At 40.4% G+C, this 25,491-nt stretch overlaps 1 protein-coding gene across 4 annotated transcripts in view; it reads left to right on the forward strand.

Moving 5' to 3' along the window:
- The first annotated feature begins 554 nt into the window (after positions 1-554).
- MAP3K20 (mitogen-activated protein kinase kinase kinase 20) overlaps positions 555-25,491 on the forward strand; it is a 188,067-nt gene continuing 163,130 nt past the window's right edge. Inside the window, exons 1-2 of one of the 4 annotated variants that reach the window (XM_086718921.1) lie at positions 555-743; positions 13,596-13,788. In XM_086718921.1, coding sequence (XP_086575047.1) covers positions 13,630-13,788 — 159 coding nt within the window. In that variant the 5' untranslated portion in view covers positions 555-743; positions 13,596-13,629. Of the gene's footprint in view, positions 744-771; positions 940-11,485; positions 12,654-12,739; positions 13,432-13,595; positions 13,789-25,491 lie in introns of those variants that run through there. The other 3 variants (XM_086718922.1, XM_086718919.1, XM_086718920.1) reach the window with 3 other exon arrangements.

A 25,491-nucleotide genomic window follows, 5' to 3' on the forward strand; every position in this document is an offset into this window, starting at 1 on the left:
ATCACTGTTCAGACACAAACACCTATTTTAATGATTCTAGTTCTCCACAGTTCCCCAGTGCCCATGGATAATAAACCCCAAACTCAAACCCCTGGATAATGCTGCCAGTATCTTTGCGACCTCGGCTCACTTTTCCTCCACAGAATCATCCTTCCCAATCAACAATCACTTTTCTTCCCAATACCTTTTACCACCTGTTGCTCACACGTGAAAAGGATTCTGGTCGTCTCATCTGAACTCAGTTTTGTTAAAGTCACCAACCAGGGCAGCAGTCCATGACCCCTCCTCACAATTCCGTAGGTATTTACTTACGGTTCCATCACGGCAGCCTTCAGCCCTATCTCCTAGAAACATCTTTCCAGGTCTGTGCCCTTCCTTCCCAACTAGATAATTAACTCCTGCAAGGTATGAAGCAGCCTCCCATCTCTTTGTACTCCCAGCGCCTCTGACACAGTAAATATTTGTGGGAAAGGACTGACTTGACCATACAAGTGGGGTCAACTTGTTAAAATGAGGTGAAGCTACCGAGAGGTCCACAGGCACGCCTCCCTCTCCCCTCCACGCGCTGCAGGGCTAGTGCGCTCCCCGCTCAGCTCCTCCATCCGGGGCTGCGGAGTCTGCCGAGGCGGACGGAGCCCTCGGGGGTGCAGGCCCGGGAGGCCCGAGCGCTTCCCCACGCCCCGCCGGCCCGCTAGTCTGAGCAGCGGCGCGGGCAGTGAGGCCCGGCCGTTCCGCGCTCGGAGGTAGGTGGTGCTGTTGTCGCGACTGTCTTCCTCATTGGCGCGGGGCGGAGAGGCGGAATGTTCAACTCCTGACTCGGGCGGAAGCGTGGGAGCCGCGCGGGCCGCCGTCCTCTCGACCCCCGGTCGCCGTCCCTGCCCTCGCCGCGCGCGGGCCTCGGCGCCCCCGGCTGCCGCTCGCGCCCGGCCCGGAAGCCAGGTAAGGGCCAGGCCGGAGGCCGCGGAGGGCGAGGTGGGTCGGAGGCCCCTCGCGCTCGCGAGTCTCCCGGCGTCTCGGGGCCGAGGCCCTGACGGCCTGCGGGGCCCCGCTGGGCACCCTCCCCGACCCAGGGCCCTCCGGGCGGCTGCGGCCGGAGCGAGCGTTCCCGCCGCCCGCGGAGTTCCGCGCCGCGGCCCAGAGGGCCCAAAGTTCGGACCGGTCCCACGCAGAAGTTGGCGCCCGGAAGGGCGGGCGCCGCGTGTGGGGCTTTCTCGGCCCTGCGCTCGGCGTCGGGGGCCGCCGCTTCCCCTCGCCGAGCGCCGGGCCCCCCGCCGGCCGAGCCCGCGACCCCGGGGCCCGAGCGCCGGCTTCTCAGCGGGCGAGCCGGCACCTCTGGGAGGCGAAACCGAGTCTTCCAAATCAGGGCAGGGCGCGGGCCACTTCCCAGCAGAGGGCTGTGCTTGCGAGGAGAGACCACTAACTTCTGCTTTCCACGCGGCCCGGGCGGCTTCTTCCACCTCGAGCGGCCTTCCCCGGGACAGCGTGCGGCTCGCGCCTCCCGCACCCTCCAGCGGCCCTTTCTGCCACCGGCGAGGGTAGCCCCCACACTACCCGGGTGTCCCTCGGCGACCCCCATGGCGTCCCCCGGTCCGCGGGCCCCGCGACCTGGCCCAGGCCGGCAGGGCAGCGCTGAGGCCGCCGCCACGCCTCGCTTGCTCCTGACAGCTAGCAGACCGACTTTGATACAGACCCGGCGAGATGGCTTCGAATTGCCTAAAAAACGGGGCAGCCCATTGTTAAGACTGCTGCAAATGTGCGTTTCTGATGCGCCTCGAGATCTCTCATAAGCACTGTTTATGGAGGACTTAATTAGTATTTTTGTTAATAACGAAAGCAACATCGTTTAGTGGCCCGCTCTGGATGATACTACAATAAGCAGCTCTCGATTAATAATGGTGTATTAGAATCGCCTCAGATGGTTGCTGAAGTATATTCCTGTTTTATCCCCGAACCTGTTTTACCGGGAGCCTTCTTGCTTTCCTGACCTCAGTTGAAGTGAGCAGTCAGGATTCAGTGGATCTCAACCCACAGTCACTTTTAAAGACAAAAATAAACAGGTGATTCAAGACAGTTAATGATTTCTTTGTAGTAGGCCTACATCTCCACAGTGAAATTTCATGTCGTTTTTCGATTTTCAAAAAAAAGTATGTGACAGCTACATTTTAATTATGGTTTTGGCCTTTGTTTAAAGTTCCAGCTACAGTAGTGAGAGATTTGGGAGATTGCAAATGAACGTGAATTTGGTTTGTTTGGAAACAGTGAATTAAGGTAGGAGGAAAATGGTCTTCTAAAGCAACGTGTACTCTTAGTCTTTCACAGCATAATTCCTACTATAACTTTTCTCGAATTTTTTTTAACCTGGAAGATATTATTGAAATCAAAAGTCGTAATGGTAATAATTCCAGAGTAAATGACCACCGTGCAATGACAAGGGCCCTTGTCTAGGAAAGGAAAGATGATTGATCTCTTCTTACTCTTTTAGGGGACACATAAGACACATTAAAGAGACACAAAGAGAGAAATATCCAAATATTAAGCAGGAGGATTTGGATCTAAAAATGGATGGTCAAAGATCTTGGGAACTGAGGGACCTTCTTGCCAAATAAGGAAACTTGGCAAGCTGCTCTGTGTATTTTAAGTTAGCACAAGAGTGAGTGTTATTGGCAATATATTGGCTGAGTGCCTATCTGAAATGAGCAGTGAAACTGACTTTGACAGGGCTACCAAACTATAAACAGGAGTTATGAGGGGCGTGGAGTAAATAATCTAGTCAGAGAAAACATTGGCGAAATTGCAATGACGTTTCATGAAAAGAGGTCAGACATAGAGTGAAGCTATTAGTGTGGAGTAAAAGAGAAAAATGGACAGTTTTTAGAAATTGTTAGATTCAAAGAAAAGAGAGGAGAGAATCAATGATTTTTTTTTTTTTAAGCCAGAAAAAGGTGTTTTGTGGTGATATAGTACCTCTTGGAATAAGATAGCCTTATATCTGGATCCAGAGATACTGAAAATAAAAATCAATTTGGATCATTTGTTTTCCATTTTATTCTACCCAGGACAGATTGACAGGGAGGGTGTCTTGTCTATCTAAATGTAATAGGAACAGCTAAGGCACCTTTTGGTCTTACTGCAGGGAAGATTTAGGCTACTTCTTTCGTGGCTATTAACCTTGCCCCACTACACACAAATAAGCAGAGTTCCAGCTGTGACCAGAAAACTGTACCTGTTAAGGAAAGAGAGCTATAAATGCTAGAGCTTAGATTGGTCTGACTGATACATGGGTGCTTTTGTGTCAGACCCTCCTATGGACAGCTGAAGCATCGATTATGCCCTAATAGCAGTTAAATAATCCCAACACTGTAGAAGATTCTCTGAGAACAAAGCAGCCATGCTTTGCCACCCTAACCCCACATCACAATTGCTAATAGGAAATTAAAGCCTCAAATGGAACTTCAGGTGGATGACAAGCAATCTAGTGATTATTGTAATAAGCAAAGTGTTTAAAGAAAACGGCAGATTAGAAGGAAGAGGCAGAATGATACAGTGAGAAAAAAAGACATACGGTAAAAAAAAAAAAAAAAAAAAAAGATATGACTTTGAAGTCAGACCTGAGTTTGAATCCTAGTCATGTTGCTTGTAAGTTCAGCACTTGGCTTGGGCAACTTTCATACCCATCCTCAGTTTTGTCATGTGTACATTGGGCACAGTAATGCTTTCTTGCTGCACAAGCTTATGAGCACGTGGTAATGCTTGAACCAGAGCTTAAAACTTCAGCCACCATAACTGAATAGTAAGGAGTGTTTTCCACATTCTCAAATCAGACACAGAGCAGGCTGCTTGTCTCACCTATACCCAGGTAAGGCTTGCTCTTGGTAGCTGGCCCTGTTCCCAAATCATACTTCATGTGTATATGCAGGGCTGGGAGGTTTTCATAGATACTCTCCTGCTTTGAGTATAAGGATTTGAAAAGCAGCTTTGTGTACCTCTGTGTTTATGTATAACTTTGAGATTTTTGGGGGGAAGAATCTGAAAGTTAATGCATTTAAATATCTATATGAAGAATTTGAAGAACTCAGGAGTTGTGTGACTAGGGGAAGGTTATGACCTAGAAAAGCTAAACCAAAATTACTTGGAACCATTCTTAAAGCTGGCTTTGAGCACAGTTTATCTTCAGGGACTAACCTCCTTCTTTCTGGACTTTGTATAGGAAAACCAAAAAGAGAAGGCAAGAATCATTATCTAAAAGGTCATGGAAAAAGTCTGCTTATGAGACTTTTTTTTTTTTTTTTTTTTTAACCAAAGTATCCTATTGTGGAGAAGAATGTATTTCTTCAGGGATCCGTAAATATCCTCGTAAATAAAACAAAGACTCCCATATAAGCAAGCACTTTCTTTAAAATCTTGTATTTAATCTTAAAAACTCATGTGAATTTTGCATTCTCTTCTGTACTGTTTGACTTTACTGAACAAACCAGTACAGGCATGTATAGTCCCTTAGATCTTAAGGTAAAATTGACTTGTAGGAACTGGATTTTTTCATACACCTGCACAGTGCTGGGTGCTCCACGTATGGGGGAGCGTGAGCCTGGTTCTGATAAATGAATGTGTGCCATTAAGCTTTGCAGCCCAGCCCACTGCATGGGGTAATGCAATTTCATTTTGCTGAGAAAAGAATAATAGTATATCATCATCCAAAGATTTTTTATTTTCTGTGGTTATAGTGTGGCTTTCAGCATGAACAAAGCTTTTTGCCTTTGGAAGTGGAGGAGAGGGGAAAGAATAGTAGAAGGATAGAAATCTGGAATATGATGCTCACCTTTTCAACCTGTTTGGGAGGAGAAATTGAGGAGTATGGCCCAGTCATCTCCATTATTTCCATTACTGATGCTGATCACTGTTCCTTTACTTTGCCAGGGACTCTTAGGTTCATGACTGTATCCCTGAGAAAGAATACCGTCCATACTTTGTAGTAGGTTGATTAGTCATAGCATACTCATAGGGTTGGAGTAGGTCTTAAAAACCATTCATGCTGTTCTAGCTGTTGCAAGAATCTCCTATTCCACATGGCCACCTCCCATTGAACACTCTCAGCGATAGGCAGCTCACTACTAGACTGAGTGGCATATTTTCTTATTAGGTAATTCTAATAACCAGGAATTCTCTCTGTAGTTTTTAGCTTTGTCTCTGGATCGATACATAATATAGGGTCTTCCATGGTCTTCTCTGGTTTTAGCAATCCCCATTTGCTGTCATCTTATGTCGAGGTTACTAGGTTTTAACTGTCGTATTTACCCTTCTCAGGGAACATTTGTTCCAGGTAATTAGTCTAAGATGGTACCTGTTTGTACCAGGTACTAGGGTAGTCAGATACTTTCTATTTGACAGAAAATGGTGCAGCACAAGAAGCAGCACATTTGGGGATGGGTGAGCCTGCTGACTGAAGTAAGCCTGGTTTATTCTTGTTTTCTCCGCCACCTCCCCAAACATCTGTGAATTCCTCTTCCTGCCAACCCATGGAAATGTGCTGTCTCAATGCTCCTTTATTTTCTTCAGAGACTCTGGTCCAGCTTTCTTCTATGCCTCCAGTCGCTCAACACAACAAGCACCTCTGCCATGACCCATGTTATGGATTGTACCTACTCCATGTTGCCTAGTTGGGCTTCTATTTGAGCACAGACACATTTCCACACAATATTTCTGTGCCATAAGTGCCCCTGTCTCCTACATTCCTGTTCCTCCAGTGTTTTGCCTCAAGTAACGACATTTCTGGCAAGGAAGTATGTCATGGAAGTCTATTTTCATTAATTGAAATATTAAAGTACAAGTAAGAATGTTTCATTTAACTAGCTCGTTTTTATTTTAACCTTTGCTCTAATTAGAGGGGTTTGTTACTTGTATGATGAAGCATAGAGGAAAAAAAAAATGAAACAATAGCTATTTTTTGGATTCTTAAAGTCTGCTTCTTTCTGATATCCATGACTAAAGATCCTATTCACTGAATTCAACCAGTTCTTTACAGGATATGCTATTTTCCAGTAGAAGCCTTGGAGGAAGGAAGGGATATCTATGGCAGACACAAGTACTAGTTGGTTCTATTTGCAACCTAGTCTCCTCCAGCGAGTCTTACAGATCTTTTTTGAGTGGTTTAAAAACAACAGTAGAACAGCAGTCCTGTTCAAGAATAGAATCTTAGAATCTTTGACCTTGCTCTTATGAACAAATACGCCAAACTCCAGCTTTCCCCATGCTTTGAAGATAAGACTTGTAGGAAAGAAGTAGTTGTAGAACCATAATCCAAGTGGTATTGTTTTAATACACATGATGAAAAGCATATTTTTATTATTGTATTCACTAATCTGTGTTAAGGAGGCTGAAATAATACTAGCATAAATAAATATTAGAGCAACAAGGTTGGCAAAATAATTTGTCGAGAGCTGTTTTATTTAAAAAAAAATTTTTTTTTCAACGTTTATTTATTTTTTGGGACAGAGAGAGACAGAGCATGAACGGGGGAGGGGCAGAGAGAGAGGGAGACACAGAATTGGAAACAGGCTCCAGGCTCCGAGCCATCCGCCCAGAGCCTGACGCGGGGCTCGAACTCACGGACCGCGAGATCGTGACCTGGCTGAAGTCGGACGCTCAACCGACTGAGCCACCCAGGCACCCCTGAGAGCTGTTTTATAAAAGGGTTTTTTTTTCTGGTCAGATTTAGGTCATAATAAAATAGTTTTTTTTTTTCTATACTGCGTCAAAAATAAACTTTTGTGAAGAAGGGAAAAAGGAAAATGTAAATTAGGGATAGAAAAAGAGGAAGAATCTGAATTCAGAAATCACAGGTCCATAGAAACCTAAAAGAAAAATCCAGAAAAAGTCCAAAGACCTATTTTCTAGTAAAGTTATTAGTCCTTTTATAAGGTGGGTTTAATTTTAAAAGAAGTTATGATTTGCAGGTATTTAATGAAGCTGGTTGTAGTTTCTTGAATCCATTTGACATGTAGTAGATAAGATTTAAAGGAAGACAGTGGCCACCATGGAAGTAGGTATACTCTAGAAATGTACCAAGTGAATGCTATCATTGAATTAATAGGTCCTAAAAACTTAGTATCTTAAAAAGTGCCACACACACACACACACAAACAAAACAAAAAAACAAAAAACAAAAAAAAAACTATCATCTTTTAATAACTTAGTCTCATTATGAAAAAATAATTTAAAAGAAAATTATAATTACTTAATAAGATCTTGCAAAAATAGCCAAAACCAAAAGCAGCAAACAGAGCAGTGAGAAAGCATTAAAACATATGCAGATAAGAAGGATTCATGGACCAATAGTACATTTATCTATTAATCATTGCTCTGCAAAACTAATGAAGATACAAAACAATTCTGAAAACGCAGGGAGGGAAACTGAGGAAAGCATACCCAATGGTGAAAGCTGAAGGAGTAGATGACTAAATATTAAATATGGTAACAAGACTTATAAAGATAACTTGAGAACCATCATTTCCATGTATTGAGTATTGTGTACTAGGTGCTGGGCACTATGCCAGGCACTTTCATGGCATCTCTTACTCCCCAGCAACTATGCAGGATGGGTATTATTTCCAGTGAGAAAATGGAGGTCAGAGAGGTACAATGCCTGGGCCAAGGTCTAACAGCTAATAAGCTCAGATTCACTAATGGATCTAATTGGGGTGCTTCCCCTGGACCATGCTGCTTTTGTGTTGGAATAGTGGCATTTGGAAGTAAGACTCATTAAAGAAGTCAGGTAATACTCTGCAAACTTCATAATTTTGAGCTAGCAACTTGAAGACCTTTGGTAACAGAATGGAAGAGATTTCAGATTTTTTATTTATTGGGTTGGAAATGTCATGGTCAGAAAATGTGATTGGTTCAAGGTTACCAAGAGCTAGAGGCAGAATTCAAACTCCTATCTATTTAATTCTAAATCTTGTTTTTTTAATGTTAGAACGTTAGTCTTTTTTGTTTTATTTTATTGTTTTTAATTCAGGACCAAAGTCCATTTTTTTTGGACTTGAAAGCTGAAAACTTTAAAGTCAAATAATACTCCACTCAAGGTTTTCTGCCTCCATATAGTTTCACTTTTAATAGTTCATTGATGGTGACACACACACACACACACACACACACACACACACACACGTGTATATGTTTGCTTTCAGCAATTTAGTAGTTAAAAATCTTTTTTAAATTTCAATTTTAAGAAAATTTTTAAAAATTGAAAAGGTTTGTCTTACTATTCAAGTACTCAAACGATTGGACTCAACCATCACATTAGTGATTTTCAACATTTTCAGTGCTATGACACCCTGTTATGCTCTGAGTTTTGTGCTGTCCCTGCTCTAACTTACCCATCAGTGCTGTGTGGTAGATACTTACTAATATTTAAAGCAGCTGTGAGAGTTTAGGAAACAAGTTAAAATGCTACCAAATTAGGACTGGGTATTGCATGGAAAAAATTGCCTTTCTTGTGTAAAAGCAATTATTTTAACATGGCGGGATATAAACCTTTGATTGGGTATACCATGTAAATACATTTATATAGATGACTCTTATTATTAAATTTATCTGTATTCACTGGAGAACACATCTGAAAAATTAGAATGTGATTTGATCAGGTAACAGTCTTCCCCAAGATGCTGTAAGTATGATTAATCAGCAACTCACATTTGCCATTCTTCTGATCATACGTTGATCCTCTTAGAATAATGATTTTAAATTAAAGGGAGTTAGCTCAAGGGGAAAAATAAATATACAGGTATCTTCTGCTTTTCGAAAATTTGCATTATACCACTTTGCTTTATGGAAGACCTATATTAGTACCTGTTTTTGCTAACAGAAAGAAATCTGAGGAGGATTTTCACTTTTAGGGAAAAAAATGTGAAAAGGGAAAATTGCATTCAGCATTTGTTTTGCAGTGAGCTCTTGTAGAGGCAGCACGTACCCTGAGCTTCTCTCCCTGGAACCATGCTCAGCATCAAGCCGTCATAGCTTTGAACTGTGTTTGAGAGCATCTGTACTTTATTTTATCTTGATTTATTTTGTGCATTCATTAACAAGATGTGTCCTGAGGTATCAAAAGCCTTAAGAGGGGTTACTTTTTGGGTCTGGAAATGTTAAAAAATTTTCCATGTAAATTAATGGCAGTTTCTTTTTTGCTTTACAGCATTTTGGCTAACGAAAGATTTCATGGGAAGGCTGTACTTTTAGATAGCTGGGGAAACCTATACGTGGTCTGATACTCATATAGACGGCAATGGGAATCTCAATTAGGTTTTTCATCTCAGTCCATGATGTTTGCCAAGCTCGCTGGAATTAAAACCTGTGCTCCTATACCCCAGAATTGTTAGTCTCTTCCATAATAAGATGGGACTTAATTTTTTATGGTCTCAGTAAAACATTCAAATAATTACATAGTCCCATTCATACATAGCTCTTTTCCAAATGGCAGGATGTATCACAAAGTGAGTAACAGTGATTCTGGGGAAGAATATGATTAATTGCCTCATCTTGAGGAGTGAAGGTCCTGGAGAACTCTACTTCTCCTAGATCAACTTCCTCTGGCACTTTTAGATCAGTGTCAAATGTAACTGATCCTACCTCCGTTCATCCATATTCCCTGGACTTGCTCTGTACCTGAGGTTTAGATTTATTCATATTGATCTCATCCTGGTTCAGATCTCTAGGTTTGTTTTGAAAAGAATTTCCTTCCTTCTTCCTCCTCTTCTTTCTCCTTTGGACTCCTAGACACCTTATTCTGAAGTCCAAACATTTTATCCTCAGTTTCCCAAGCATACCCAGGCAGTAGTTTCCAAATTAGGATTTGCCTCATAATCCCCTGGGGGAACTTGTAAAAGCAACAGTTCTCAGATTTTAGTCTGATTGGAATCTTTCTAGCTGCAAAAGATAACAGAAGAATAGCCAGAAACTATTTATTCATTCATTTGTTCCTTCAGCAATTTTTGAATAGAAAAAATTCAGTGCAATGTGCCTGGCTGTGTACTAGGTGCTTAAGAAGATCCAGATGTAAATGGAAATGGGTTTTGCCTTTAAGGGATTTATGGTCCCTTAAAGGTGGGAAGTTAAGTGGGAAAGATGAATAGGTAAAGAAAGGTGCTAAGGCACAGAGGGAGAATTTAATTTTGCTCACGAGACTTGAAACAGATAGGGACAGGAATTTCCTGAGAAGAGAAAGACATTCAAAGCAGAAATCCCTTATGCAAAGGAATGGAGATGTGAGAGGGGTAGGAGTACCATGTACTGGTAACTGCAAGGAGTTCCTCATGTGTGTAGTGAGAATGAGAAAACAAGAAGCAAAAGTAGCTATAAGTGGTAAAGGAATAACACAAGAACATTGCCCAGAATTAAAAGATGAGAGTTCGCTGGGAGTACAGGCTGAGAGAGTTCACCGAATGTCCTACCAATGAATGAAAAAGATTCATTCCTAAATATGCCCTATTAGTCTCGGGCATCCAGAAATGAATACAGGGTCCTAAAAGCTTTCAGAGAGAAGGTAATAGTGTGAAAAGGATTAGTTACCAGAGCAGTATCAGGCTGCTTTACAGCCACATTAGAAATTAGAAGACTATGAAGTAATACTTTTAAAATTATAAGGAAAATTATTTCCTACCTAGAATTGTAAACTCAGCCACGCTGCCAATGAAGACATTTTAAGACACACAGATTCTCAAAAAATTACGTTCTGGGTACTCTATTAGGTTGCTAATGGGAGATACACACTGTCAAAACAGAGAAACCAGGGAATTCTAGGACAGGGGTTCTCACAGAGGAGAAGGTAAAGGAAATTTTAGGATGATCATGAAAGGAAGTCCCAGTCCAAGTCAGGCCTAGAGAACAACCATTCCAGCCAGATTGAATTGAGATGTAGAGTATAGGAGGAATGTCTTTAACAAAAAAATAGAACAACCTCCCCCAAATGACCTGATATTTTTATTTTATTGAGAGGAGTTTTGCCATTCTTGGGAGAGTTTAATGAGGTGAATAAGTGCTAAGTATATAAAAAGCTAAGCAAATAACAAAAACAGAACAACTAATAACTCTAGGAGAAACAAAAAGTTGTCCAAGAAAGGAAAAGTCATTGAATCCTACAGAGCATTCCTAGGAATATTTACTTTGTCAGCCTACTATTGACTTAACTAGATGTTACAATATAGGTGGAAGCTGGGACGATTGGGCAAGTGTGACATATTTCTATGCAAAGAGGTGAAAGGGGTATATGAGAACTAAATCCTTTTTTCCACAGGAGAAGTTAATAGATAACATCTGAAATGGAACAATCAAGAAATAGCAATATGATCACACTTTTTAGAAATACAGAGGTAAATAGCAGAAGAAAATGCTAAAAGAGTTGAAATTAGTTCCCTCTGGAGAGAGAATAAGGTGTGGGGAGGGGTGGAGCGGGAGAGTTCTATTTTTTTATTACAAGCTTTGTAGTCCTATTTTATTTTTATACTTTGATAAAAATAAAAGCAATTAATAACAACATAGATGGACGTAGCATCTGTAACGTGGAGGGAATCTTGCAAGTGGTGCTTTGCCTTTTATTGAACAAACTTCTTAGCTTGCATATTCTATGTACTTACCTTTGGCACATTCCTAAATTTTTTCCAAACTTTCTTCTTTTCTATGATTAACTGAATGTGAACTGAAACAAAAGTTAGTAAGGTGAATTGTTGACTTACATATGTATAGACTAAAGCTGGATGCTATGGGCTTCCCCCCAACCCACCCCTGTATTTTTGTGTAGACAGTAAGCTTTTAAACTTTAGGATAAATAAACAGTCCTCTCTCTTGCCTTCTCCCCAAAGTAGAGCAGAGTTTGATGTTATGTAAGAAATCAGCACTCTTGAGGTGTCTGGCTGGCTCAGTAGGTAGAGCATGTGACTCTTGATCTTGGGGTTGTGAGTTCAAGCACCACGTTGGGCTTACTTAAAAAAAAAAAATCAGCATTCTTCAGTGACATGATGTTCCTAAAATGGGATTGCTAGTCAGCTGCACATTAAGATCTCTGAGCCGACTGTGGACATCACTCAGCAAAGCTTCAAGTTGTTTATGAAGAAATTTTGTCAATTTTATAGATACAAACTGTCCCCTCCACTTTTTTATTTTGAAAATAATCAAACCCCACAGAAAAATGGAAAGAATAGTGAAACACTCATATAACTTTTGCCTAGAATCACTAGTTCTTAACATTTTGTTACATTTGCTTCCTCTCTATGCCAGTGCCCTGTTTTTAGAGATTAAGGAGCAGGGGTTTGAACCATTTTAAATTAAGTTGTAGGTATAATGCTTAAATATGTCTCCCAGTAGATCTCCCAGTAACAAGGACATCCTCCTACTGAACCAGAATACTATTATTATCCATGGATAAGATAATAATACCTAATATATAGTTAGTGTTCAATTTTCTCTAAAATCCCAATAATACTTTCTGTAGATTTTTTTTTTCCAGAGTCCAGTGTTCATTCATTGCATTTAGTCATCATATGCTAGAAGTTTTCCTGCTTTTTTTTTTTTAAGTCTCTCATGACTTTGACAGTTATGAAGATCCCAGACCAGTTGTTTTGTGTACATATGCATTTGTCTTTCTGCACCCACACTGTGAGATTCTGGTAAGAATCTGTATACAAACTTTTGTTCTCCACCTGCTTTTTATGCAGGTTCAACATTTTAGTGTTTTATTTTCTTGTTTTCTTGTTTTGTTTGTATGTTTTTGTTTTGTTTTTCCTGGGAATCTGTGGTTTGGCATGTGGTGTAAAGAATGACCACTTACCCAGAGAATAGTAAAACTCCTTAGACTGCAGAAAATATCACCGTAATAATCTCTGGGAGAGGTAATCTGTTCCTCTGGAAACAACATAATATTTTTTTTTTTTTTTTTACACTCTTGGCAGAGGTTTTTGGATGACTTAATATTGTAATCAAGGGCAAATTTTCTTCTCTTTAATTAAGTCCTGCTACAGTATACAGTCCAGGGAGCCACTTGTGGAAAACACTTGGCCAGCTTTGCTATCCCCGAGCTGAACGCTTGCTTTTGGAATCTAAACACCGTATGTGTGTTCCCTCCGCGGCATTTGGGCTCTCCTTGGGGCAGGATGCTCCGTTGCGTAGGTGATGTATATTTCGTGTGAAGTGAGCACACTGTGGGAGAGCCGGCATACCTCACATGCCGGGAGAGCTATGCAAGTTTGCTGTGGAAAGCATGCTTCCTGTGTGTCAGGGCTCCCTCATAGACCTGGTGACACAGTAGCCTTTAGGCAGAGCTCCTCGGGATGTGCAGGAAGTGCCGCTACAGGTTTTGTCGGGGGAGAAATCTGAGCCATTGCTCTGTGAACAGCTGTGTTTCAGAGCCTGGACAAGTTGCTGTCAACTTTTGCATGGGCTGCCGGGGTAAGTGTTTTCATTTTGATTTGTTTATAGCCTTGTTGTCCTTGCTCCTGAGTCCTCAGGGTTCTTTCTGGAAGTTTCACAGTGCTTGTTACACATTACCTACAGCAGCATTCAGAGGATTTGTTCTAATATGTTTATAATCCAACTTTTCTTTGTCTCTGCAGGTTTTGTGGAAGTCTAATACTTCGTCATTATGAGATGTCGTCTCTCGGTACCTCCTTTGTGCAAATCAAATTTGATGACTTGCAGTTTTTTGAAAACTGCGGTGGAGGAAGTTTTGGGAGTGTATATCGAGCCAGATGGATATCCCAGGACAAGGAGGTGGCTGTAAAGAAGCTGCTCAAAATAGAGAAAGAGGTAAGGCCTTTCCCTGCTCTCAGAACTGGTGGCGATTGCGCTTATGTAAGCTTTTCCACCGAGTCAGAGGTCACAGGCTGCCGGGGACCTAGCGAGCGAGGCCTTTGGGGCCGATCCATGAGGCTGTTTCCCAGTTTCCATTCTGGGAGCCCCATAAATAGAAATCACGGCCGCATGTGCTTTAGGGTTGAGTTCTAGGGGTCATCTGCACGGAGAGTGTTTCCTTCCATGGCATGAAAGACCGAATGTTCTCTGAGCTCTCTTCGAGGGGAAGGTGAGGTTTCAGACCTTCCTTGGCTTCAGGCTTTTCTTTTCCCTAGGTCAGCCGAGAGGGGTCAGTAAAGAGTAATGTGTGAACATTTTATTCCCTTTTTATTTTGGGTTTCGTGAATCTGTGGTTATCAGGAGTTGTCTGTTAAAAACTAAAAAGCATTATTTTTCTACTGAAATGAAACAATACCAGCTTCTTGGATTTCACCTCTACTTGAAGCCAACAGTGATGGTTTTTGTTTAATGAAGAATTAACAGATGCTGGACAGAGAGCTGTCTTCTTTGTAAAACCAGAAAAGGGTCTTGGCTTCCAGAGTCTGGGGCTTAGGCTGGTCCTAGTGGGCCCTTCATCTTCCTTAGGAATATGACACAGCTTGGTCCCCATGTTCAGTTTGGTACCTGGAGGATGAAGCTAATTGTGGAGCTGACCTGCAGGCATGGCGTTGATAGCTTTTAACAGCTACCCTCTGGAGCTTGTTTTGGTCATTTCTATTTATGTCCTGTTTGGGTTAATTATTATTTTTTTTCAATGTCTTTTTTTAAAGTGAACTTTTCTATAAATACATTTTAATCTCCCCTGAATGATTTCATTTTTTTTTTTCATTAACTGCTGTCAGTGAACCGTAGCAATTGATTAGAGAAGGAAACCCAAATGGCAGCACTTTGTGGTGTTTCCTCCCAGCAGTGCTGTGTGACTGTGTGATCACCAGCTGAGTTTCCAATTGTTGAAGCCAGGTCAGAAGGACTAAGCTATTTCTGCCTTGGGGTACCTGTAGGTTGTGGAAAGCATTAAGGAGCCCATATGTGCACAAAACGGGAGCATGCTTTGTATAGAAAGTTTCCTCCCCTCATTTCTTGATCAACACATTTTTCGTAGTAGCCAAATAGTAAAACCATGTCTTACTCTGGATGGAACCTAGCTTCGTTTATCTAGTGAACTCTTCAGTCCTTTATAGGTAAACATTATTGTACCCATTTTATAGCTGGAGAAATAGAGGTTTGAAAAACATAGTAAGCTTCCTCAGGAGGGGCAAATGAATTCCAGGAAATCAGACCCCCCGTTCGGTAGTTCTCAATTCCGAAACCTGTAGGTGACCAGGTTAGATGGAAAATAAACCAATTCCATCAAATTCATATTCAAAAAAGTATATAAGCATGCTAATATTTGTAAGCATTAGGTCATGCATGCTTAAGTACAACAAGCGTGTTCTTATATGATTGTTGGATGCGACACTTTTTGAGTTATAGAACAGATTTTGACAGGAAAACAGTAATTGCTGTGTTCACTCCACACCTCCCCCCAACCCCATACATAGTGCCTTTGTTTTGTTTTGTTTTCTAATCTTTAAGAAAGCTAATAGAATGACCTAGGAAAGCACAGGGGTGAAAGCAGGAATTGGAAAATGCCAAGTCCTGCTCTCATGTAGGTATTTAACCTAAATGGTTATCGTTCAGAAATTGAGTGGATTGTAGTAAACGGTAGGAGCATAACTCATAAATTTTAGGAAAAACACAAACTCAGTTTCAGCTTTGGGGCTTGGTTTAGCCAGTGATTGTCAGTGATAAAGAGACATGGTAAATTATTGCAAAGCATCCCTCCTTGAATCAACAGGAGTTTAAGATGTAAAAAATTTTGGCTAGGGGTTGGGAGGTATTGGAAAGGAAGTATGCATTTCTTAGTTTGATTTTTGTTCTACTTTGTGAACTATGTATTGGCTTGCTGGCTGGGTGTTTTCTAAGTAAGATAAAAGCAATAAGCTCTAGATTTTTTTCCAATGTGTAGATTCAGTCTTCTGTTTCTTGGTCACTTTTTTGCCAAGAAGCAATGGGACATTTAATAATATGTTTGCAGCTCATTCACGTACCTCTTTAAGGTGACTTGATATCTGATGAAATATGTTTTATGAACTTAGTGAAAGGTGGAGAAAATATTTATCAGGCTCCCTTAACTTTGCTTATGTGAGGGGATAGAAGACCTTTGTGTTTGCTTTTTTTTGTAGACCTCTGATTTAGTGAGTATGTATTACTTTTCTCTGCTTTAGTGAGTACATATTACTTTTTTAATTTAGAAGAAAAGAAAGAAAAATGGAATTTACTTAAAATCTAGGTAGTTCTTTAAAACTTAATTAAAAAAAAAACTTTTACACCTAGGGAAAAACTCCAAGAATAGTACCGTGAACTCTAGCTTATCCTTTCCCTAGAATCACCACTAATTAACATTTTTCAGCATTTGCTTTCTTTTTATATATCAAGTTGTATGTATTCCTATTTTATTGAACCATGAGAGTAAATTGTAGATGCTGTGTATATAACATCTGTATTTCAGCATCTCCCAAGAATGCAACCATAATACAACTATCAAATCAGAAAATTTAACATTGATGCAATAATATTACCTACCTCACAGTCTATATTCAGACTTTGTCAGTTGTCCCAATAAGGGCTTTTTATGGCAATTTTTCAACCCAGGATCCAATCAGGATCACATATTGTGTTTAATTTATATATCTGTTTAATTGAACAGTTTCTCTGCCTTCGTCTTTTAAACTTTGACATTTTTGAAGAGTATGGGATTGTTGGGTAGAATGGCCCTCATTTTGGGTTTATCTGATTTTCCCTTCCTTTTGCCTAGTTTAAGATAATGTAGAATTAAGATAATGTAGAATATTTTGGTAGAAATATTGCATAGGTCATATGCCCTTGGCATATCTTAATGGGAGACTATGATGTCAGTTTGTCTTGTTATTGGTGATACTAATACTTTTGAACCTTTGATTAAGAAGGGTTTACCCAATTTCTCTATAGTAAAAATACCCTTTTCCGAAAACTCTTTGTAATTAATCATTAAGCTGTTGGAAGATACTCTGAGGCTATGTAAACATCTTCTTTCAACAAGTGTTACCCAATGCTTTTAGCATCTGTTGGCAATTCTTGTTTGAACCAGATGTTATTATGACAGTTACTATGTAGAAAGAAAAGTTCTAGCATAAATGAGAGCCTTCCTTTCTTTACTTATTCACCCATTCATTTGTTTATCGTTTCATTGTGGACTTACGGATTCTTTTTCAAATTGAAAATGTACCATTATATTACTATTGTTACTTTCAAGCTTAAATTGTCCCAATTGAGCAAGTTAGAGTCCCTTCAAGTTAGCTCCTTTGCCCTTTGGTATGTCTCCATCACTTTTTAGCATTTTTTTTTACTTCCTGGCACAAGATTTTCCAGGCTCATCTAGTTCCTACCTCATTCCTGGAATCATCCCTTTCTTCAAGAATCCCTGATCCAGGGTACCAGAATTGGGACTGTGATATTTAGAAACCAAGATTTGGATGCTGGTTTTGCATATTGTAGACTTTCTTTTAAAAAAGAGCCTTTATGGGGTGCCTGGATGGCTCTGTGGGTTAAGCCTCCGACTTCGGCTCAGGTCATGATCTCACGGTTTATGAGTTCGAGCCCTGCATAAGGCTCTGTGCTGACAGCTCAGAGCCTGGAGCCTGCTTCAGATTCTGTGTCTCCTCTCTCTGCCCCTTCCCAACTTGTGCTCTGTCTCTCTATATCTCTCAAAAAATAAATAAATGTTAAAAAAAAAAAAAGAGCCTTTGTTCTTTGGGAGAAAGAATAGTTATAAACTTTACTTATGGAAGCATTTAATTCAAATGTTAGCTATGATCTGTGATACACTCCTGTTAGGAGTGTAAATTGGTAAGCTTCTTGGAAAGAGATTAGCAAAATGCATCAAAATTTTTAAAATATTTACTTTCTTTGAGCCAGAAGTTTTACTTCTATGACTTCATCCTAAAGAGGTAGTCAGAGATATGCAGAGAGATGGCTACAATAGCTGCTCATCTCAGATGATTAATGGTGAAGAACTGGAAACAACCCAAGTGTTCTTTAACAGATTATCTTTTAAATTACGCTACATCTCTCACACACACACAAAGGCAGATATGGAAGGTGATGGATGTGTTACCTCCATTGTGTGAATCTTTTCACTGTGTGTACGTATAGTAAAATCATCATGTTTTATACTTTTAAAATATTACAATTTGTTGAGTATATCTCAGTAAAGCTGAAAAAAGTATTCTACCTCTGTATAATAGAATTCCATTGCATTTGAGAGAATATTTAAAGAGCTGGGGAAATGCTCATTATATATTGCTAAGTGGTGAAAGCAAACTACAAAACATATAGTAAGATCTTGGGTGTCTGCTTGGTCTCTGTATGGTACTTTTATTTTACTTCCTTTGTTTTCCATATTTTTCAAAGATCTCACATTTTTCCCCAACATTTTATTATAAAAATTTCAAACATAAAGAAGGGTTGAAAAATTTCAAACATAAAGATGTAGTGAACATCTACATATCTACCATCTAGGGTCTCTGTCATTAATACAAATATTTTGTCACATGTATATTCAGCTGTGTATCTTTCTATCCATCAATCCGTTTTGATGCATTTCAAAATAAGTTGTATGCATCAGTATCTTTCCCCTTAAATACTTCAGCATGCATATTATTACCAGAGTTCAGTATGTGTTTACTGTTTTGTTTTCTTTTAAGGTAAAATTTACATACAATGAAGTGCACAGATCACTCAGTTTTGACAAATGTGAACACCCTGTGAGCCATATGTTTACTTTTATAATTGGAAAACACTCAAGAAAAAAATTCTAGCTCAGTTAATCTATGTCACTTTCTCAGGACGTTCAGGTGAATTGAGTTTTATAAAACTCTTCAGTATGTCACGGATTACTAATTTTCCAACCTCAGTATGTGCCTCTGAAATGTTGAATGTTTACTTTTCCATCACTTTTCTGTAGCAACGCCAAATAATTTTCCAATGGTAATTTAGCTTGTTTATGTTAGTTGCAGATTTACTTATTTTTGTTAAAAACGAGTTTTCAACAGGAAAAAAGTAATATCTTAGGGACATATACCAAAGGTAAGAAGAGATGCCTTTAGTGTATCTTTTTGGTAAATTCCATATGAGTTGAGATCAAACCATACTGCTTAGGCAGAAATCGAAGCAAGGAGTGGAGAGGGCAAGGAAAGACGTGGGTCAGTGTCCTCTTTCCAGCCACTGACCTCACACAGCAGGAGTTCATCAGCCTCCCAGTCCTCATAGAAAGGCTTAATCACAACAGCTTCATTTTGCTCTTGCGATGTATTTAATGATATGTTGAACCAGACATGTCTGCACATGGTATGTTTTTCTGTCTGAGAGATGGAAACCTGCAAGCATTTATGTTCCCTTGATATGTGTGGGTATCCAACTGATAGGAAGAAACCAGACTTAAGTATGAGATAGGGAACATGATTCCTTTTTGTTTCTGCAGAAGAATTGAAAGGAAGCAGAGTGCTCAAGAGGTAAAATATGAGGATTCACTTGCCTTGCCTTTTGCAAGGCACCACTCCCTTTATTTGAAAAAGAAAATATCCTACCAGATTTGTTAGAAATATTGAAATCCAGGTAAATTTGAGTTTCAAAACTGTCTCACACTGTAAGTATTTATAAATAAAGAGAGAAGATCAAAATGTCAAAATCGAGGGCAGAATTTGCTTGGGATTCTGCCCCTCCCCTGCTGGCAATCTGTCTTTCTCTCAAAATAAACACACCTGAAAAAAAAGGGGGGGTCATAAGAACAGGAAATACCAATAAGCTTTTGTATAAAGGGGGAAATACCTACGTGAAATAGAAAATACAATCTTAAGATTGGCACAGAACTCAACTAAGAATAAAAGCTTTTATTATACAGACTTTATCAACGTGACAGCATTTAGTGTTTCATGGAAGGCTAGCAAATATTATTATCACTTTGTTAGCTCATGGGAGACCCTTTTTCCTCCTTGCAGTTCTATAGTTTTTTACTAACGAATTATTGGCATTTACTTTAACTGTAGGAATGTTGTTTCAGTATTACCCCCGTCTCTGAACACAATAGAGAGGAATAAAACTGCGTTTATTTTCTTTGTAAATCCTCTCCTTATTTAAATACACTTATAGGACCAATGTAAGCAAGAATAGCTTGCATACGTGATACCTGCCGTTCAGTACTGGCATAGTTTCTTCAATGATTTGTCCAAAATGGTGTTCAAGAACGGCGATACAGTATTTTTAAGTGTCAGGAGGGCAGACTTCACTATATTAGAGCTAACGTTCTAAGTTGCTACTTTCCAGTGCCCATACTCTCAGTGCCTAGCCTGTTTGTTACAGCATGTCGCCACTTCCCTAGTCTCCTCTGCTTCGCTCAGGAGGCCTGTCACGGCTCCGACTCACGACCCTAAAAGTCAAGACCTGAGCTGAGATCAAGAGTCAGACGCTTAGCTCCCTGAGCCACCCAGGCGCCCCATGTTTTCTTTAAATTTTTTTTCCAATGTTTATTTATTTTTGACGAGAGAGAGAGAGAGAGAGAATGAGCGGGGGAGGGGCAGAGAGAGAGGGAGACACAGAATCTGAAGCAGGCTCCAGGCTCTGAGCTGTCAGCACAGAGCCCGACCCGGGGCTCGAACTCACAGACCGCGAGATCATGACCTGAGCCAAAGTCGGATGCTCAACCGACTGAACCACCCAGGCTCCCCCCATGTCTTCTTTAAGACAACCCTGTGTACAGTTTTTTCTGTCCCCAGTCAGAATTTACCGATTCTGGATTCTGTTCTTTTAGGCCAGTGGTTCTCGAGGTCTTGCCTTTGGACTAGAAGCATTAAGCATCACCTGGGAATTTGTTAGAAATATAACTTCTCATGGGCCTCATGAGAGGCCTCATGTCCATCTTCTGAGTCAGAAACTCTGGTTTGTGGGGCCTGGCAGTCTGCTGTAACAAGCTTTTCAAATATTCCTGCCGCCCTCCAGAATCTGAGAAACATTGCTTGAGGTCGTATCTAGCCAATCATATGTCACATGAGTTTGGTCAGTGTGTCAATTTTGGTTTGAAATTTTAGGTTCCTTAACTGGTAGTGGTTGTTAGAGGCTTTTTAGACCCTTACATTTACCATGTTCGGGTGACCATCTGGGCACAGGCCCTGCTTGGCAGTGTCACTGAGCATCATGAGCTAAAGGCTGACTTGGGGAATGGCCCACATCTGTGAAACCTCAGGCAGATGCCTTCAGACTCCAAATCTTCCCCCGCTCGGGTCCTCACCTGACTTTCCAGCCATGTCTTTCATGTTCTGACCTCGACTCCTGTCGCCTTTTTCCATTTCTGTGACCGTGGTCCCTCTTTCCTTCAGCCGTAACACCTTTGTCCTCTCTGGCCGGGCAGATCCTGCCCATCCTTCAGATATAATTGCTTCCTTCTCTGTGAGACAGTCTCAGGTCTTACAAGCATAATTTTTCTTTTTATTCTGAATTTATTAGTCAACACCGATACCATTGATTTGACTTGCGATGGTTATTGCCTTGTGTGTGACTTTGGTACACTGTAAACTATCGCCACGTAACTTCTCATGCCCGCCGGCCTCGTCTCCTCTTCTGAAAAGTGGAGCTAACAGCGGTACCTACATCACAGGCTTGTCAGGAAGAGTAATTGAGAGGACACATGTAAAATGTCCGGGAGAGTGCCTGGCACACAGGAAGGCCCGGGTAACCGTCAACTATCAGGTGTATGTTTACAATCATACTCTGAAGTCAGGATGGCAAATCGGCATCCTGTTTAGTGAAAACTCCACAGTTTGTTGGTTCCTAGAACCTTATGTGGGAAAGGGGTCAGAGCCACGTTTTCAGTCTGCAGGCAAGAGCCACGGCAGGGCTCAGTGTGCACGTGGAAGGGCAAGGATGTGTGAGGTATGTTCCACATCCCTGTCATGGGCTCTCTAAGGGCAAGGACTGGCTTTACCTTTGTCGCCAATGCTGCCACCTTCCTGGCTGTCTTCATTGTACCAAGTACATCACCTCTGTGAACTAATCACTCGGTTAGGGGCTTTCCATTACTGCCCTCCTCTTCTTCACACTCCCGTTATGCGATTATAACCTCCATTTGATAGGTCAGAAATTAAGGCTCAGAGAGGTTAAGTAACCTGGCTAATATAAACAGCACCCTTCCTTGCCTGCCTCACCACTCCCAGCCCTGTGGCTTGCTCACAGTAGTGTTTGGTTGGTAGTGTTGATGTTTGGTATCCTGATGCAGTAGACTTTCGTGTCATTCTCATCCAGGAGGGATCTCCTGTATCAGTGTACCTGCATTTTGTTCATTTACTCTCTTTGAGCTGTGAGAGAGGATGGAGCAGGCCTGTCTTTACTTACTGCTGATTGTGAGTTCACTTGGCTACATAGTGACAGAACTGTCCTTTTCTTTAGGGTAACTAATGTTTGATTTTTACAAGTACCCTTGCTTGTCTACCTTTTAGACTGGCATGCCATTTCCGCTTAAGAAATTTTAAACAATTCAGTGTGCCGTACTTTTACTTTGTGCTAGATCTAGAAATCATCACTTAGAGAATAAGCAGTTCACCTCATTTTATCTGATAATTAACGTAATCGCCATCATCCAGAAGTGCGCACTGAGCAGCTCTCCTAGACGGAGCTCCTTTCCTCGGGGCAGTTCTCTTCCTGGGAGTTTGTAATATAAGATACCCCAAAGTGAATGGCTATAGAGAGACTTAAGAAATTAGACACATATTGAACAAATGTATCAATGAAATGATACTGATACTTCTGAAGGCAATACAAATCTTATAGGAGAGGTAACCACAGGAATGGCTTCTCCTAGAACCAGGAGTTTAGAAAATCACCCGAATGATAAATAATGTTCTCATCATGGTATGTGACATGCAGTTACATTAAGACAAATATCACTCTTTGCTATTTTTCAGATTAACGATATGACCATAGAAATGTTTTGTTTGCAAGAGAAAGCCCTTATCCTTTTATTTTAGTTAAACAAATTTTAAATCCTTTCAAAACTTTGTTAGATTACATGTTTACTTGCACTTAGAAGTTATTTTTGTTTTGCCATGTGAGGAACATTATTGCAACTGTTATTTCAGTTTTTCATTAAAGTACTGATCTCAGTATATTAAGCAATAAACATTTCAGTTAGTTAATAATCAGTTAATTAATATCCAGCCATGTTCTAAATATTGTGCTGAAATCAAACCAATGAATGTATTCCAATAAAAATGTTACATCCTGACTGGTGTTATACAAAGCTAGGCTCTTGCTTCATAAAAATAGTTTGAAGCACAAATTGAATTTCTGAGAAATTCAAAGCTTAATACAGAGAGAAAAACTGAAAGATTGAAGGAGAGGAAGAGCTATCCATAAGTATTCCAGATAGTTTCAAAAGAGATATGATTGGCTGTCAGTCTTCAGAATAGAAGTATCTCACTTGGGTATTAAAAAGGTACCTAGATTTTTCTTCTCTGCTTTCCAGTGAAGACAGGAAGTCACATGAAATTATCCAAGATAGAGACCATTTTCTTAATTTTTCTCCCCCCTACTCAGGCTTAATTCCTGCTCCTAGTTAGGACATCCAGTTTCTGTTTGAATACTGCCTTTGGTGACATATGAGATGCAGGCTGTTCAATTTTGGAGCAGTTTAATTCTTAGAAAGTTCTTTATAATGTAACTTAAAGGCATCGCTGTTGGACTCTGGCTCTCAGAAAAAATCTTACCCTCTTCTGTATGTCAGCTTCTTGATGAGCACAAGTTCTGTATCGTATTGATGTTTATATTTCCTGAGCTCGCTATAAGCAATCAATAAGTGTATAGGGCATAAATAAACAGTAAACATGGTGATCACGCTTCAACTTTCTTCTTTTGTAAGATTTACAGAAAGGTTCTGCTATTCCTGAATCCACAGAAAAGAACACAGTTTGCCATTCCTAGTCTACTACATAGCCTTTCTTTCTTCATGTTTGGCTGACTTTTTGAGTTCTTAATAAATTCGTTTGTCTTTCAATGAAAGGTTCTGGTCTATAACAGCTAGGAAGGATTTTCCTGGCCATGTTCTTACTTTTTTTTTTTTTTTTTTTACATGTTTCCAAAAAAGGAATCCAAGATCCTTTTTCTTAGCTCTGCTAATATCAGATGTTCACTGATTGATGACCTGAGAAAAATTAAGGTGTCCTACATGAAATGAGACTGCCAGAATCTTAATGACTTGAAAATATGACTTTTATCCCTGTTGCTGTTCTTCAGAAAATAGTGCTTGGTAAAATTAGCTACTTAGAGCAGCTACACTGATAAGGAAGAAAATGTCTGGTGAGTGTTTGTGCAGGCTCTGTTAAAGAATGAGAGGACTCTATGCCTGCTCTGTTTTTAAAGAGAGGTAGTAAGTGATAAATGAATATAATCAGTTTAAATCACTAAGTTAAAAAAATTTTTTTTAACATTTATTTTTGAGAGAGACAGAGCAGGAGCAGGAGAGGGGCAGAGACAGAGGGAGACACAGAATCCGAAGCAGGCTCCAGGCTCTGAGCTGTCAGCACAGAGCCCGACGTGGGGCTCAAACTCACAGACCGCGAGATCATGACCTGAGCCGAAGTCAGACGCTTAACTGACTGAGCCGCCTGGGTGCCCTTAACTCACTAAATTTTTAAAACATGTAGAACTGTGCTTCCTTTAGTAGGACACTGAATTGCCTTTGTTATTAGAACTATAGTTGTAGAGTCTATCTTAAGCAGTGGGTATTCATTTTTATATCATTGGATGGGTATTTTAAAAGACAGTACAAAGTTTAGTTGGCATCTAAACTGGCTTTTCCTGAACTAATTCAACTGTGGACAAATCTTTAACGTTGTGAAAATGGATAGCTTCTTCCCTTCAAAAATCTCAGGACAATTTCATAACCACGAGTTAAGGCCCCTGTGTGTAATCTGCATTCTTCCTTGGGAAAAAGTTTATCCTCAGAAGAACCTGGGAACTGTCACTAAGGCCAGAGTACATGTCACAGAACAAGAGGACATGTGGGAAACCCTGGTTCTAGATAGACTCACCTCAAGTACTGATCACCCCAAGAACAGAATTTAGTAAGAGATCAAGAAATTAATATTAACTGGATATGGGGGTGTGGAATGTTAAAAAATATATACTCTGCCTTGTGTTGAAAACAATTTAAGATTGTTAGGTAGAATAAGTATATTTTTCAGGTTCCAGGGAAGACCCTATGAGCCCCCCAAATCTCCCTTTCCTAAATGTACAGTAAAGAAATAGAAGAAAATTGACATTTCTTGAGTTCCTGTTAATTTATGGCTGCTATTCTAAGCAGTTGGCATATTCTATTTAATCCTATTGCTAATGCCTCAAGTTTTAGTATTGCAATTTCACTCTTTAAGATAGTTTCCCCGGGGCGCCTGGGTGGCGCAGTCGGTTAAGCGTCCGACTTCAGCCAGGTCACGATCTCGCGGTCCATGAGTTTGAGTCCCACGTCAGGCTCTGGGCTGATGGCTCAGAGCCTGGAGCCTGTTTCCGATTCTGTGTCTCCCTCTCTCTCTGCCC

This window comes from Puma concolor, chromosome C1 (genome assembly GCF_028749965.1).
Source record: "Puma concolor isolate L17-30 chromosome C1, mPumCon1.1.hap2, whole genome shotgun sequence".
Lineage (NCBI taxonomy): Eukaryota > Metazoa > Chordata > Mammalia > Carnivora > Felidae > Puma > Puma concolor.